This window comes from Mustela erminea, chromosome 20 (assembly GCF_009829155.1).
Source record: "Mustela erminea isolate mMusErm1 chromosome 20, mMusErm1.Pri, whole genome shotgun sequence".
NCBI lineage: Eukaryota > Metazoa > Chordata > Mammalia > Carnivora > Mustelidae > Mustela > Mustela erminea.
Window position 1 is genome coordinate 21,324,676 of NC_045633.1, and position 17,176 is coordinate 21,341,851.

The 17,176-nt window shown below is 47.1% G+C and overlaps 1 protein-coding gene across 9 annotated transcripts in view; it reads right to left on the minus strand.

Annotated features, from left to right (window-relative positions):
- CLUAP1 (clusterin associated protein 1) overlaps positions 1-17,176 on the minus strand; it is a 32,643-nt gene that overhangs the window by 13,026 nt on the left and 2,441 nt on the right. For all 9 annotated transcript variants that reach the window (XM_032327948.1, XM_032327949.1, XM_032327952.1 and 6 more), the window contains 7 exons: positions 16,075-16,186; positions 14,858-14,942; positions 12,971-13,150; positions 9,435-9,530; positions 6,236-6,319; positions 3,294-3,427; positions 933-1,074 (listed from right to left, as the gene is read on the minus strand). In XM_032327948.1, the coding sequence (XP_032183839.1) occupies positions 933-1,074; positions 3,294-3,427; positions 6,236-6,319; positions 9,435-9,530; positions 12,971-13,150; positions 14,858-14,942; positions 16,075-16,186 (833 nt within the window). The remainder of the gene's footprint in view (positions 1-932; positions 1,075-3,293; positions 3,428-6,235; positions 6,320-9,434; positions 9,531-12,970; positions 13,151-14,857; positions 14,943-16,074; positions 16,187-17,176) is intronic.

A 17,176-nucleotide genomic window follows, 5' to 3' on the forward strand; every position in this document is an offset into this window, starting at 1 on the left:
AAGGACAGCGTGCAAAAGGGAGACTGTAGACTGAATTCATCATGAACAGAGATTCCAAGTGACCACTCCTGGGGTTAAGTAGAAATATCCCCAAGGCATAAGAACAATTAAAAAACCTTTAGTAACTTGGTCCAACTTCCTTTGCTCTGAATTCTGTATTTATCAGCTCATGGGACCTGAAATGTTCTTTCCTAAATGGCCTTGAACGCTGGGATGAGAGAAGCCTGTAAAACCTCTGGTTCTGGGTCATACACATTTCCCACAATAATCAAGAAACTGCACTTCCTCTTTATTTCCATCCTCATCTCTGATACACAGGTTTGGATGATTCAACCAGGGAAAATCTTTCAGTGAGCTGACCAAGCAAGTTTTTAGATCTTCACCCAAGACCAGTTAGTTACCTAGTCTGTGGGACTCAGTGCAAATTAAAATGCATTTTAAAAATTATGAAGACTTTCAGGGCACCTGGGTGGCTCAGTTGGTTAAGCATCTGTGTTTGGCTCAGGTCATGGTCCCAACAGGGTCCTAGGATCGAGTCCCGCATCGGGCGCCCAGCTCCATGGGGAGTCTGCTTCTCCCAATGACCTTCTCCCCGTCGTGTTCCCTCTCATTCTCTCTCTCTCAAATAAATAAATAAAATCTTAAAAAACCAACTATGAGGAATTTCAAGCCAGTGACAGCACAGCACTGAAGCAAGCACAGGCTCTTCTAAGCTTAGTCTGTGCAACGACACAGGTCACACATCGGTCCTGTGTGCGGTCTAACTGACCAAACCCATCAGAGAGCCGACAACCTTCGAGTCCAGGCTACACTAAAAGCAACATAAAAGAATTACATGAGCAATCCTCAGACTTGATCGCGGAGAAAAAACACTCACAGATTTATTTTTTCCACAATGCCATTTGCAGCGGACCTATGGGCCAAGCACTTGCCTCAAACCTCTCTTGCTCCATCCTGTGATGGTCTTCGAGCTGCTGTTCCAGATAAGCCAGATTTCGAAATTTCTCTAGATAAATGTCGTACTGCTTTTGCAACTCCTCCTCAATCTTCTCATATTCATCCATAAACGCTGGCCTGGAACAAGCGAATGAAAAACAAAGTGAAAGATTAATGAACATACAGAACTTTGAAACTATACTGAGTTCTGGGTCCCATCATAATTTGCTGTGGAAAGCCTATAGCTGGAGATGGTTCTTCAACTTGTAGCTGCTTAAAGTTAATTTTCCAGGGCGCCTGGGTTGCTCAGATGGTTAAGCGCCTGCCCTTCGGCCCAGGTCATGATCTCAGGGTCCTGGGATCGAGCCCTGCATAAGGCTCCCTACTCAGGGGGAAGCTTGCTTCCTCCTCTCTCTCTCTCTCTGCCTGCCTCTGCCTACTTGTAATCTCTCTAAATATTAAAAAGAGAGCACTGTTTTGTGCTCAACCCACTGAGCCACCCAGGCGCCCTGAAGCTAAATTTTTAAAAAAGACTTTGTAATTTTTTTTTCTTGAGAGAGAGAGATTGCACACAGGGAGGGGCAGAAGGAGAGGGAGGGAGAGGACCCTCAAGCAGACTCACGCTGGGTGGGGGCCTGACGTGGGGCTGCATCAAGACCTGAGCTGAAACCAAGAGTCCAACGCTTAACTGACTGCACCGCCAGGTGCCCTCAAAGCTAAAGTTTAACAATATAAAATCGAAAACCAAAACCATAACACAAAAACCTGTTTCAACTGGTTTGCTGAATCTATTCTTTTCTCTTATAGGGAAAACGTTCTTTTTTTTTTTTTTTAAAGATTTTATTCATTTATTTGACAGATAGAAATTACATGTAGGCAGAGAGGCAGGCAGAGAGAAAGAGAAGAGGAAGCAGGCTCCCTGCTGAGCAGAGAGCACAATGTGGGGCTCAATCCCAGGACCCTGGGATCATGACCCGAGCCGAAGGCAGAGGCTTTAACCCACTGAGCCACCAGGTGCCCTGGGAAAACTCTCTTAACAATATAAACAGGGAAGCCTGGGTGGCTCAGTTGGTTAAGTGTCTGCTTTCAGTTCGGGTCATGATTCCAGAGGCCTGGGATTGAGTCCTCCATCTAGCTCCCTGCTCAGCTGGGAGCCCGCTTCCCCCTATCCCTCTGTGGACCCCCCGGCCACGGTTTCTGTGCTCTAATAAATAAATAAAATCTTTAAAAAAATAAATAAGGGGCGCCTGGGTGTCTCAGTCGGTTAAGCAGCAGCCTTTGGCTCGGTTCATGATGCCAGGGTCCTGGGATCAAGTCCCGCATTGGGTTCCTTGCTCAGCAGAGAGCCTGCTTCTCCCTTTCCCTCTGCTACTGCTCTGCCTACTTGTGCTTTCTATCTCTCTGTTAAATAAATAAATAAAAATCTTTTAAATAAATAAACTAAAAAATAATAAATAATCTTTGGGACTAGAGCAAAATACAGAAACTTTTCTATTGAAAGGCCATAAGGCTTAACAAAAATGAATTTATGCCTGAGAGGCAGAATTTTTTAATGAGACACACGTATCAGGTGGCCCAGACTACAAAGGTGGAAAGGGCATGGGCTTGCCTGTGGTTCCCGCTCCCTGGGTTACTCATGTCCACAGGGGCTATCTTCCCACAAATGTTAGAACTAGTGTCAGGGTGTGGGCCAGTCACCAGTATCTCCAAAAAGCATGACATTCAGACAGATGCAGCAGCTACACAGATGGGACGGAAGAGAGAAAAATAAAGGCAGAATGAAAAGGCAGAGCAGTGATGCAGGAGAAAGACTGACAAGAGACGGAGCAAGAGAAGGAGGGTGCGAAATGAGCAAGAGAAAGGCTCTAAGAAAATGCGAGGAACCCACTTGAAAGGCTCCGAAGACTGGACGGTACCATTCACAGTCCCTGGAAAAAGGCCCTTTCAGAGAGGGAACGTCAAAAGAAAGATGAACTGGTGAAGAATTACAAAGGTCTAAAATCTGCTCAAACTAAGAAATGGTAGTGTGCTTTTGCTTAAACCTTGTTCATGGCAAGGCACAGATCTTAGGAGATGAGCCCTGGGTAACTTTCACCCTCTGGGTTCACTTACTCTGCCCTGCATTCCAAGAAGCCATAGAACCCTGAAGGGAGGTTCGAGAATGGAGCCATTTCCCAGGCACACTGAGAACAGTAAAGACGAGTCTGGCAGGGCGCGTTGTTAGGACGTGTGTGGCCCCCACACTCTCAGTCCAGATGGCCCCACGCCCGAGGGGCTACCACCACAGACCACTTGTCCTCACGCTGCTAGAACGTGCAAGACAACTTTCCATCCACTCTTCAGGGGTTTGGATCTACCTGACACTCTGCAGAGTCTGAAGCCGCTTCCGATTTCGTTCCAGTTCTAACTTTCTCTTCTCGATCTTGGCTTCTAGGTTAGCTTCATCAGAGGCCACGTTGTTGAGCAGATCTTTAGTCTTCTGCACCTGCGCCTGCGTCGAATAGGAAATGAATGAGAGGAAGGCCCAGGAAGCAACTCCCACGTGGCTCCCGGAAGAGAGGAATTCCATAGCTCCTCAGGCACAGCGACATCATGCTGCATAAAAGCAAAAGTAAACACACAGAGCACACTCCCCCAAGCCATCACTCATTAGCCGTTTCCAGACAGGAGGTCACACAGGCCCAGAAAAAATGATCATCCTTTCCCCTGAAAAGAGGGTGTTTGTAGCCATGCAAACAAGGGAGGATGGAAGGAACAGTGTCCCGAGCAGAGGGAGCGGGCCCAGATGTCGTGCGCGGTCACTGGCTCACACGGCTGCCGTACCACTCTGGCTTGTCAGTCTGCCTTTATTTCTCACTGTTCTGCTCACTCCCCTAGTTACAAACATCTGCATCACAGAATATATGCACCAGGAGACAAAAAGAAACATCCGGTGGTCCCAGCCCTTGTCCACTGCCTGCTGGGACTGAGAGAGAAGGTTTCCCCTCCCTCCGGCTGGCGAGTACACCTCAACTACAGACTAAAACAGGGAAACCACTCTGTGAAGTCAGCGAGAAAGTGGCTCCCTCAGTGGACCGAGCCTTTGGGAGGGAGCCTGGGCAGCTGGGGCAGAGAAACAAAGTGAAGGGGAAGAGAGATCACGGACAAAACCCGCAGGCCTTTCTGCTGTATCACAAGACCAAGTTCATCTGACAAGCGGAGGTCAGAATGAATGCACAGTCTTCACACCCGTGTCGCCGGGGAAGCTGGCCGGGCAGGCCTATGGCTCAGCTGTAATCTGCCGCATTAGGAACCACATCTGGAACCAGCCAGCTGAGTGTGCCGCTGCTTTCTGGGTTCTGATGTGCCAACTCGGCCTTAAGTTCCTGATGCCCGACAGGGTGTTCTCCCCCCAGTACTTCGGCACAATGTGTCACGCCCCGGAAACACAGAGGGACTGTCTACCTGCAGGTCTCTGAGACACTCTAGGGTCCTTGAAGAAGTCCTCGAAGGAGCCCAGACACTCTCTGTGACTGTCAAAGACAGTGTATATCTGGGAGCAACCACTTTTACTCTTTATGGCTGAACTTTTTTCAACTAAGTACACTAATCATTTCATGAAAATAATCATATCACTCTCCACTGGAAAACCCCACAAGAGGTATGAGTTCACTCTCACAGGAAGACAAGGCGAGTTTCTGAACAGCGCACACTGATGGTGACTCTTCTCTGAATCAGTCATACAACACCTAGTGGATGTATCTGACTTCAAAAACAAAAGCAGTTTTTTAAAGGTCTGTGCTCCTCAAACATGAAATACCAGCGGGGCACCGGGGTGGCTCAGTTGGTTAAGTGTCTGACCCCAGTTCTGGCTCAGGTCACGATCTCGGGGTCATGGGAACTAGCCCTGCGCTGGGCTCTGCACTCAGCTGGGAGGCTGCTTGACATTCTCTCTCCCTCTGACTCTTGCCAGCACATGCACGCACCCAGACACTCTAATAATCTTTCAAAAAAAAAAATGTGGAAAAAAAAAAGTATCTGTGTGATAGACACAATTTCCCCTAGCTTTCTGAAACAAATGGCTTACAGATCATAACCCCAGTATTCATGCTATTGCTTTGGTTTTGTTTTCAGAATTATCACGTATCATGGACCTTTTGCAAGCACAGACACGTTAAAAGGTGCTCGCCATCCACGGTGCATGCCTAGGGCTAACCCCATGTGCCACCCATTCTTCAAGAAGAAAAAAAGAAAATGGCACCTGGGGGGGCTCAGTCAGTTAAGCATCTGCCTTCTGCTCAGATCATGATATCAGGGTCCTGGGATGAAGTCCTTTGTCTGGCTTCCTGCTCAGCGGGGAGTCTGCTTCTCCCTCTGCCCTTCCCCCTGCTCATGCTTGCATGTGTGTAGCATATGATTCCTCTCTCTCTTGCAAAATAAAAAAATCTTTAAAAAAAGGGATGGGCTGGGGCGCCTGGGTGGCTCAGTGGGTTAAGCCGCTGCCTTCGGCTCAGGTCATGATCTCAGAGTCCTGGGATCGAGTCCCACATCGGGCTCTCTGCTCAGCAGAGAGCCTGCTTCCCTCTCTCTCTCTCTCTGGCTGCCTCTCCGTCTACTTGTAATTTCTCTCTGTCAAATTAATAAATAAAATCTTTAAAAAAAAAAAAAAAAAAAAAAAAAAAAAAGGGATGGGCGCCTGGGTGGCTCAGTGGGTTAAACCTCTGCCTTCAGCTCAGATCATGATCTCAGGGTCCTGGGATCGAGCCGTGCATCGGGCTCTCTGCTCAGCAAGGAGCCTGCTTCCTCCTCTCTCTTTGCCTGCCTTTCTGCCTACTCGTGATCTCTGTCTGTCAAATAAATAATAAATAAAATCTTTTAAAAAAATAAAATAAAATGAGAGAGAGAGAGAGAAAGAAATCTCTGTGCCCATGTTTCAGCACCCAAATAAATAAATAAATAAATAAATGAATGGAAAACCTGAAAATCACTTAAATGCCCAGCAGCAAGGAAGTGGTTAAAGTATGAAGAGTCCCTTAAATAGAGCATTACTTAGGAAAATTGAAGAATTTAATCAAATTATTAAATTATTAAAACTGACAAATTTGGGGGGATAAGTTATTCATATTTATAACAAGGGGGAAAAAAGAAGTAAGTAACCTAGAATGTATCCTTGAACGTCCTCTGCATTTCCCATTTCCCCGCGATCATACCCCTTCTCTGTCACTAGGCCAAGGGTTGGTGTTTCTTGAGGAGGCAGGGAATAAATCAGTATTTTCAAGTTCCAGGCACAAAAACATTAAATAAAAGCAAATAATCTTACCAAAATATCTTTTATTGCAATTCTCATCACTTTTTCAGTCTCGTTTATTTCCAGAGGCCTGGCAATAGCTTCTGTTCTCAATTCCTATGGGAAACAATGAAATGGAATTACACACACTTTCAGAAAAGCAATTCTCAAAATCAATCCCCAGATCTGGATATGGCTTATGGACTAGTTCTCAAAGTTCCATCACAGGGTGCATCTCTGATACAGAAACACTTCTTCTAGCACCTCTTCCAAACGTCTCTTCTTTTTTTTCTTTAAGAACTCTCCACACCCCACTGTGGGGCCTGAACTCACAACCCTGAGATCAAGAGTCATAAGCTCACCAACTGAGCCAGCCAAGTGGCTCCAGGTCTTTCTGATCCTACCACCAACCTGGTCTCCCTCCAGTGCCCTTGGCCTTCTCCAGCTAAAGGCCCCACACACCCTCAACACCAGGGGGGCAAAACTGGGCTTACCCTCATCATCTTTTCTCCCAAATTTGCTTCTTTACTTCTATTTGTTCAGGTGAACCCCAAACCAAGTGCAGCTCAACCAGCTGTCCGAACCCCCTGCCAGCCCCTATCATCATTCCTATGATTCATTTCCTCTAAGTTGCCTGTCACTTCCAACTGCAACCGATGAGAGGAGTCACCTTGTCCCCACCCCTAGCATTAACCACTAACCAATCAAAGGAGGCATTTGTGCCTATCATACCAGTGTCAGGAACTTCTGAGACATGGGACTTCAATGCCAATGCAGGTTCCTGCAGCACTTTCCCCAGCTCAGTCTTGGGCTTCCTTTATTCCACGGTACCCCTCGGGGCCCACACTGGTGGAAAGCTACGGAGAGCCCAGATCACGGTGCCTTGCCTGTCTGTCGTTGGTGCCAGTACTCAAAGAATGTTAGTTGAGTGTATGAAAAACCAACACTGGATGGGGGATCTTCCTCAGATCACAGCTGTACAGAATTTGAGAAGTACCATATTCATGGCTCTTATGGCAACATTTCAGCTACTGGTTATTTCAATTCATTACAGGACGGTGCTAAGAGTCCCCAGTGGAAACCTGGTTAAGTCTCACCATGAAGCCACAGCTCTGTGGCAGTTACCAAGTGACTAGCACTTCACAGGTCTGTCTCTAGGTCTGTCAGAAATGTGCGGAGACACATGCACACAACCGCACTATAAAGAGAAAACACAGAAGGCCTGGGGACCTGCCTTGTTAGTTATCTAAATTAGCTATGAGATAGGAGCAGCAGCTTTGTTCTGTCAACTGGGCAGCTGGTCAGCCACTAGGTTAACACATCAGCAATGCTGAGCTGGCATCCCAGTCCCCTGCCCCCTGTCTGCTCCTGGGGGAGGAATGAAAAGCCAGAAGAAAATACCATTACACTAGAGCAGTGATGCCAGAAGGAGGGCCAGGCCGAGAGGACAATCATGGCTGACAAACCTGACTGGAGTAAAAAGAATTAAACGCATTTAGTTTAAAAACACTAGAGAGCGCCTGGGCGGCTCAGTCGGTTCTGCTTGGGTCAGGATCTCAGGGTGGTGGAATCAAGTCCCAGATCCTGCTCCTGGCTCAGCAGGGAGCCTGCTTCTCCCTCTGCCTTCTGCTCCCCCTGCTTGTGCTCTCTCTCTCTCTCTCTTGCTTTCCAAAAAATAAATAAATAAAATCTAAAATCAAATAAATGAAATAAATAAAAACACTAGAGGGTGAGGGGCGCCGGGTGGCTCAGTAGGTTAAAGCCTCTGCCTTCAGTGCAGGTCATGATCCCAGGGTCCTGGAATTGAGTTCCACATCAGGCTCCTTGCTTGACGGGGAGCCCACTTTTCTCTCTGCCTCTGTTGGCTGCTCTGCCTGCTTGTGCTCCCTCTCTGATAAATAAATAAAATCCTTAAAACAAAACAAAACAAAAAAACACAAGAGGTGAGCATGTATGCTTCAAATGCCATAAACCCTTACAGGAAAGAATTAAACAAGACTCCACTTCTTAAACCAGTGGGTCCCAAACTCTGCTGCATGTTGGAATCCCATGGAGATCCTTAAATGCTGGATGCCTGGAGGGTGCCTCCGGGGCGCAGCTGGTTAAACAACCAACTCTTGGTTTGGGCTCAGGTCAAGTTCTCTGCAAAATATAGCCTCACACTGGGTTCTATACTCAGAGCAAAGTCTGCTTGAGATTCTCTCTGCCTTTGCCTTTGCCCCTCCCGCCCACACATCTCTCTCTCTCTCTCTCTTTCAAATAAATAAATAAATAAATATTAGGGGGGAAAAAAGGCTGGATGCCTGGCTCTCACCCCCACACATTCTGATTCACTGCTTTGGGGGACAACCCAGACATCAGGTGATTTAAAGGGAGCCCTACAGGGGTTTTAGAAGCCATATTCTCATTAAACAGCTCAGTAAACTCTGTAGATGAAGCACTCTTTTCGGCTCACATTGGCTAGAAGAACAGCAGATACATTTTTATGGTGACACCAACGTCAGATGATGAGTAGTAGCTGCCTAGGTCACGGGCTGCCCAGCTCTGCGCACGTGAGAGTCACCCAAGACTTACAACTCCCAATGCCCAGGTCCGCTCCAAACCCGTGACACTGGCACGGAAGCCGGGTACCAGTAGTTTTTACAGGACCACAGCATCCCACGCAGAAGCAAAGTGTGGGAACCATGGGTGCAGAAGAGCACTTTGTAGACAGGAACACGGAACTCCTCAGGAAAAACACCAGACTTTGCTAGGTCTGCCACGGGCATGGAGGAAAGTTCCAGCAACATGCTATGTAACATGGTACATAACTGCCGCTCCTGAACGAGGAGGGAAAGCTATTAACAACAGATCAGCGGGGGTGCCTGGGTGGCTCAGTTGGTTAAGCAACTGCCTTCAGCTCAGGTCACAATCCCAGGGTCCTGGGATCGAACCCCACATTGGACTCCCTGCTCAGTGGGGAGCCTGCTTCTCCTTCTCCCTCCACTGCTCTGCCTGCATGTGCTCTCTCACTCTCTCTGTCAAACAAATAAATAAAAATCTTAAAAAAACATTTAAAAACAGACCAGCGGGCACCAGAAGTAGGAAGAGCAGCTAATGCTATCACCTCCCTGCAGATCATCTCATTTCAGCGGGTACAGTGTGATGAAATGGGAAGGCCGGGGAAAAGCAGAATCAGAAAAAAACCTTGAAAGAGGCTGAGAAAGTATGTAAGTGTCTGAACATGGCTCACCCTCAATTCTACCTCCTTGCCCAGCAGGTCATACAGGGACGCTCCTCTGGAGGTGATTTCAGAAGCGAGCTGCCTGGCCGCCTTCAAATCTGCAACCTGGAGGCAAAATATCAAACACAGAGAACTCGGTGAAGCCTTGGGGCTCCTCGGTGGCTCAGTTGGTTCAGTGTCTGCCTTTGGCTCAGGTCACACAGTCAGGGTCCTGGACCAAGTCCCTCGTGGGGCTCAGAGGGGGAGTGTGCTCCTCCCTCTCCCTCTGCCCTCCACACTGCTCCTGAGCTCTCTGTCTCAAATGAATAAAAATTTAAAAATGAAAATAAAAAAAAGAAATAACCAGTTTGTTAGAATCAATTCCTGCCTCCCATCAGGACATTGGACTACTGAGCACGTTTTCCACGAGACCCATATTTCCATCCTGTGGACAAGCGCTCCCAGGACATCTGGGTCTCTCTGAAAGTCCAAATCTCAAGTCGAATGTAATCTTTAACCAGGAACCATGGGAGTGTGAAAGTGACATGCTTCCTATTTGGAGGAGGTCACAACAGGGGACAGGCGACCAGAGGGGAAGCAGAGAGACACATTTCCTACCGCAGAATGCTGCTGCCCCCGGCTCTCCGCCTCTGGACAGCCTGGTGCACAGCTGCTGGGGCTCCTGGGAATTAACCTGCACACAGCCCCACGGTGTGACCCGCCTCCCTCAGGGGCGGCATCTACTGCTGTGAAGATGACAGCCTCTAGCCCCGAGCATAAGCTTCTTTCTTAGGAGTCACAGGTCACCCCACTTCCTTGCATATGGTAACTTTTCCAGAGAACCCAAACATTTCCTTGCTCTGCTCACTCTTCCTCTCTCCAACTCCCACACCGGCCGCAGCAAGTCTCCCTCTGCATTCACAGCTGCTGTCTTCCCCTCCCTTAGTCCTGCAGGGTTCCGATCCCTCCAGCTCCAGATCCCCAGACCCAGACCACCTCATAGCAGCAAACATCCCACTTCCTTAGCAGGAGTCTCATCATCTCCCCTGCATCCCGGCCCCCGAGGCCATCAGAGTTCAGTCCCCTGAACTCTTCTCTACTCACACCCCCTCCTAAGCTCGTGGCTGTAACACTTTCTACAACTGAACACCTCATACTGAACAGCTCAGCTGTTCCAACCAAACTCCCGCCTTTCCTACCAGGCCTGCTCCTCCCACATTCCCCTCCCTTTCAGTAAAGGTAACTTAACCCCTGCAGGTGCTCAGACCAAGAACTCCAGAGCTATGAAGGCTAAAACTGTGTGGACTTGCCACACATGGCCTTTCCATGTTTCATTATTTAAATTTAAATAAATTTGGAACCCTGTTATTCGGTGACGCTAGCTACATGTGGCAAGTAGCTCCAACAGTATGGCACAGATAGAGAACACATCCATCATCACAGAGAGATCTAGCAGACAGGGTAGCTGTAGGATCTTCCTTGCATGGTCTGTTTTCTCTCAACCCACATTCAAGCCCACAAGATCCACGCTCAGAATAGGTTCTAACCCCTGGCCACTTCTTTCCACTGATTCTGGCTCCTGGTTACAAACCTCGGTGTGAATTCTTGGACCTGATCACAGGTGATCACAAAGGCTTTCCCCGGCAGGCCTGACAGGGCACCTGCGCCAGGGCTCACCCCAGCTGAGGCACAGCAGGGCACTGCAGGCTCTGAAGGAAGCAGCAGTCAAGGACGCAGGGCCTTTGACCCCCATGATCCATAAAGTAGGTGGGGCCTTCACTCCCAGTTCTCTTCATGGCAGGCTGAGGTGGCCTTCTTGTGGGGGAACTAGGGAGAAAACCTGGGGACACTCTTACACTCCTAGTCCTTCCCCAACTCAGGGTCATAAAAGTGCAATGGCCATGGTCACCAAACTGTGGAAAAAACCAAGATGCCCTTCAACGGATGGATGGATAAGGAAGATGTGGTCCATATACACAATGGGGTATTACGGCTCCATCAGAAAGGATGAATACCCAACTTTTGTAGCGACATGGACGGGACTGGAAGAGATTATGCTGAATGAAGTAAGTCAAGCAGAGAGTCAATTATCATATGGTTTCACTTACTTGTGGAGCATAAGAAATAACACAGAGGACATGAGGAGATGGAGAGGAGAAGGGAGTTGGGGGAAATTAGAGGGGAAGATGAACCATGAGAGACTATGGACTCTGAAAAACAATCTGAGGGTTTTGAAGGGGCGGGGGAGTGGGAGGTTGGGGGAGCCTGGCGGTGGGTATTGTGGAGGGCACATATTGCATGGAGCACTGGGTGTGGTACATAAACATTAAATTCTGAAAAGAATTTTATACTGAAAAGAAATTTTAAAAATTAAAAATTAAAAAAAAAAAGTGCTGGAGCCTTTTGTTCAGGGCTCCCTCAGGAGACAACCCCTTCAAGGGTGTGCCATCTCCTGGGAGACAAAGGAACAGTGTGGTGGGAGGGAGAGGTGACACTTCCTCTGCTTTTAGCCCCTTGATCAAACCATCACAGTAAGTGACTGAATACTTAACTTTCATTTCGGCTTGCTGCTTTCATCAAATCCTCCGATGCCTGGCAGCTCAGCTGTCTCCCATCTTAGCCGAGCTCCTGATACCAGCAACCACTCTGTCCAAAGTCACTGACATGTCTGCGTGTACCCTCATGCCCCCCTCAGTCTAATCTCAACCCAGGAGCCGGAGGGATCCTTTTAATACAAAGTTTCAAATTACGTACTTCTCTGCTCAAAACACCATGATTTTCCACCTCAAAGTCAACCTCTTTACAGTGGCTGTGGAGACACCACAGGGTGGGGTCTGTCAAAGGACCCCTCCGAGGGGCGCCTCAGTGGCTCAGGGGGTTAAAGCCTCTGCCTTCAGCTCAGGTTATGATCTTGGGGTCCTGGGATCAAGCCCCGCATTGGGCTCTCTGCTTGGCAGGGAGCCTGCTTCCCCACCCACCCGCCCGCCTCTCTGCCTATTTGTGATCTCTGTCAAATAAACAAATAAAATCTTCAAAAAAAAAAAAAAAAAGGACCCCTCCGAACTCTCATGCTCTCCTCTATCAACCCATTTCCTCAAATACACAAAGCACACTTTTTCAGAGGATACTCTTCCCCCTCCGCTGCACGGCTTGCTCCTTCCCTGCTTCGCATCTCGGCTGAGGATGTCACCCACCCCGTCTCCCTGTTGCAGACGCGGCCTGGCCCTGCTTTACCATCCCCCACACACCAATCACCTCTGACCTGCCAATCCTTCTGCTTTGTGGTGTAGTCTGACTCCCCACTGAGCCTAACAGAGGATTGCTGTCTTGCTGTTCACGCGGTACCCTGAACATCTGAACCGTGCCTGGCATATAGTGGGTTTTCCATAGGTAGCGGATTAATTTGTTGTGACTGCTGTTTGTATCTAAATGGTGATGAGCACAGAACTGACAAACTGCTCTTAGTCAAGGGGTAAGGAAAGAAGCAATGACATGAGTGTCTGACATGTTCCGTTTCAGAGTTTAAGAAATACACACACTGTCCCACACTGGGACATTGTCCTTACCTTCGAGCCAAGATCAAACTTGAATTTGCTGATGTCCTCCTCCCCTATCTTAGAGCCCTCCATCCCTTTGGTCTTCATGGCATTATAAAGGACAGAGGTAATCTTCAAAAGCTCTTTCACTGCATACCCATCTGCCTGATAAAGCTTCTTGGTATTGAGTTTTATATGTGCCTTGGTGGCCTATTTTCAGACAAAAAAAAAAAAAAAAAAAAAGTAAGGCCCTTTCCATGTAAATAAAATCCAACTTGAATCCCATGTAGGTAACTTGAAAATCTCTCTTTAACAAAAACCTGACTGTATTGAATCAAACTTCCAAGTGACTCAAGCATTGCAAGTGGGTGTATGAACTGATATAATCTTTTTTTTTTTTTTAATTTATTTATTTGACAGAGAGAGATCACAAGTAGGCAGAGAGGCAGGCAGAGAGAGAGAGGAGGAAGCAGGCTCCCTGCTGAGCAGAGAGCCCGATGCGGGACTCGATCCCAGGACCCCGAGATCATGACCTGAGCCGAAGGCAGCGGCTTAACCCACTGAGCCACCCAGGCGCCCAAGAACTGATATAATCTTGATAGAGAGCTATTTAGTAACTGACAATAAAATTACAAATTCACCCATCTTTCCAATTCTAAGAACTTAACCTGGGGTCACTGTCACAAAGTCCTACGTGTGGGCTATTCACTACAGCACAGTTTCATAGAGCAAAAGTTATAAACTATCTAAACACCTGGGGAAGCTGGGTGGCTCAGTTGTTAAGTGTCTGCCTTTGCCTCAGGTCAGGATCTCAGGGTCCTGGGATCAAGCTCCGCATCGGATTCCCTGCTCGGTAGGAAGTCTGCTTCTCCCTCTCCCACACCCTGCTTGTGTTCCCTCTCTCACTGTGTGTCTCTGTCAAATAAATAAACAAAATCTTAAAAAAAATCTAAACACCTATCTATATATAAATTACATAAACTATGGTATACTCATGAAAGCGATACTACTCAGGCACAAGACAGAATGAGGAAACTGGATATGTATTCGGAAAATCCTCCAAAACACACAACTAAGTGAATAAAGCAGGATTCTAAGCAGTGGTGTACCGTACGCCACCATTTGTGTAAAAGGCAGGGGAAAGAATGTATATTGTGTTTGCTTCTCTGTATGTAAATAAACTCGGAGGATGGAGATGGGGATGAACTGGGTCAATGGCAGACAAGAGAAAAAGTCCTTTTACCCTATACTGTTTCATAATTAAGAAGAAATTCTGAGGAGCACCTGGGTCAGTCATCACTTAATGACACTCAGTCATTAAGTGTCACCTTTGGCTCAGGTCAAGATCTCAGGGTCCTGGGATCAAGCCCTATATCAGACTCCCTGCTCAGCGGGAAACCTGCTTCTCTCTCTCTTCCACTCCGCCTGCTTGTGTTCTCTCTCTCACGATCTCTCTCTCTCTCTGTGTCAAATAAATAAAATCAAAAAAAAAAAAAGAAAAAAGAAAAAGAAAAAATTTTGAACCTATACTAAACTAACTGAATAGAATTCTTAACAAATAATGAATTAACGGGGCGCCTGGGTGGCTCAGTGGGTTAAAGCCTCTGCCTTCGGCTCAGGTCATGATCCCAGGGTCCTGGGATCGAGTCCTGCATTGGGCTCTCTGCTCAGCGGGGAGCCTGCTCCCCCCACCCCCCTCACTCTCTGCCTGCCTCTCTCCTTGTGATCTCTCTCTGTCAAATAAATAAATAAATTCTTCAGAAACAAAATAATAATAAATTAAAAACAAAAAACAAAAAAAATGCCTCCACAGAAACTTGGTGACCAGATGGGCTTAGAAACATGAAAGCAGCCCCCATTGGGACTCATCTGTAACACACTTAATATTCCAACTCCAGAAAATAACTGTCAACTAACCAGAAACTGGGCAATTGCTTTAATGAAGAAAACTCGGTCTTGTTCAGTCTCAACATCAGAAGGGATATCGGTCTGAGGTTCATACCTTTCAGAGAGAGAGAAAGAAAAGTTAATTAAGTACAAAGTCCACGAAAGAGAAAGTAGGCAGCTGAGAGGATCCGTAACAGCAAGCTCTCTAAGTCCCCGGTTCAGGTAGTAAGAGTGAGAGAGACTTCAAAACCAGCATAAAAGGGGCGCCTGGGTGGCTCAGTGGGTTAAAGCCTCTGCCTTCAGCTCAGGTCATGATCCCAGAGTCCTGGGATCGAGCCCCACATCGGGCTCTCTGCTCCATGGGGACCTGCTTCCTCCTCTCTCTCTGCCTGCCTCTCTGCCTACTTGTGATCTCTGTCAAATAAATAAATAAAAATATTAAAAAAAAAAGAAAAAAAAGCAGCATAAAATCCGAAACACCTCAGGTAGTGAATCCTCACTTAAGAACAGACTTAAGTGATTACAAAAATCCAATTAGGGGTTCAGCTTACAAAATTAAATCTATCTCAGACCTCAAAGTTCAACTAAAATAATGAGAACTATCACTCTGACTGAGCAGCCCTTGACCTCACAGAGCCAACCAGCTAGCTGAGAAGCAGCGGTTAGGGGAGTTCTGGAGTTACTGACGACCCACCAGGGGTCAGTGCGGTGCAGTCCTTGGTTTCCTCCTGCGCAGCCTGCAGGCTAAGGAGGGTTTTCACATTTTTAAAGGATTATCACAAACAAAACACAGGGGAGATTATGCAACAAAGATCTTATGTAGCCTGCAACACCGAAAATATGTATGACCTCCTTAAAAAAGATCGCCCACCCAGAATCATATTAGATTTTTCACACATATGAAATCTGAATCTGAATGATTTCTACCTCATTACACTTCATTATGTACTTCATTATAGTCATTAGAGAGTGTGCAGAGATCCTGCTCACTCCTGACGACAGTGAGAGCGTGAAGGGGAGCCTGGACCACTGTTCGCATCAGCTTCTGAGAAATCTCTTACCACTGCCTCCCTTCTCCACAGCGCTCCTCAAGCTCAACTGATTTTTAATAGGTTATAAGTGAGTCTTTCAAACTCAGAATTTATTGAATTCTTCCTTCTGCTTCACCACAGTATCCATTTTCAATAGGTGGCCATTGAATAAAATACAGCATTCATTCTTAGACTTTATTAAAGTACATTTCTGACCGTTTCACAAGCCAAAGCAGCACTTCAGACACAAGTCCAAAATTTGGTGTGCGGAAGTTTTCCATCGAGATGTGGCGAGGGTATCCCAAGGCTCTCATCATCTCTGTAAAATCTGTCCAAAGGTAAAATACAGCTCAGTCAGTTCCCCCATCAAAGAGCAACTACTTACTTAATTTCCTTGTTTTCCCTCTTTATTCCCAACATACTGACAGTTATAGGACTATTTATCAAGTCTCTAAGAGGGAAAGCAAAAAGGAGATGAAACTTAAAATACATAATCTGCTTCCTGAAAAACACTTAACTTCAATGGGAGGAAAAAGTGGAAGCTGTATATTATAATGGGGGGGGGGCACCTAGGTGGCTTGATCAGTTAAGCGCCTGCCTTTGGCTCAGGTCATGATCCCAGGGTCAAGGGATCGAGCCCTACATTGGGCTCCTTGCTCAGCTGGGAGCCTGCTTCTCCTTCTCCCTCTGCTATTCTCCTTGTGTGATCGCTCTCTCCCTCTCTGTCAAATAAATAAATAAAATCTTAAAAAAAAAAAAAGAGTCTGATATAATAGGGGTTAAGGATTGGCTGTGAATAGAATTTCTCCCTTCGATATGTCATTTCCCTCTTGGATATCCTTCTCTTTACCTCTCAAAATGAGAAATATCTGGTTTACAAAATATCATCAAGAAAAAATATGCTGGGGCGCCTGGGTGGCTCAGTCGGTTGAGCATCGGACTCTTGATTTTGGCTCAGGTCGTGATCTCAGGGTCAAGGGATCAAGCCCTGCACGGCTCCACACTCAGCAGGGAGTGTGCTTCTCTCCCTTTCTCCCCCCACACCCCCAACCCGTGCTCCCATACAAGCACCTGTCTCTCTCTCAAATAAAAAAATATATCTTTTTTAAAAAATGTTAAATGTAGGGACGCCTGGGTGGCTCAGTTGGTTAAGCGGCTGCCTTCGGCTCAGGTCATGATCCCAGCGTCCTGGGATCGAGTCCCACATCGGGCTCCTTGCTCGGCAGGGAGCCTGCTTCTCCCTCTGCCTCTAGCCTGCCACTCTGTCTGCCTGTGCTTGCGCTCTGTATCTCTCTCTCTCTCTCTAACAAATAAATAA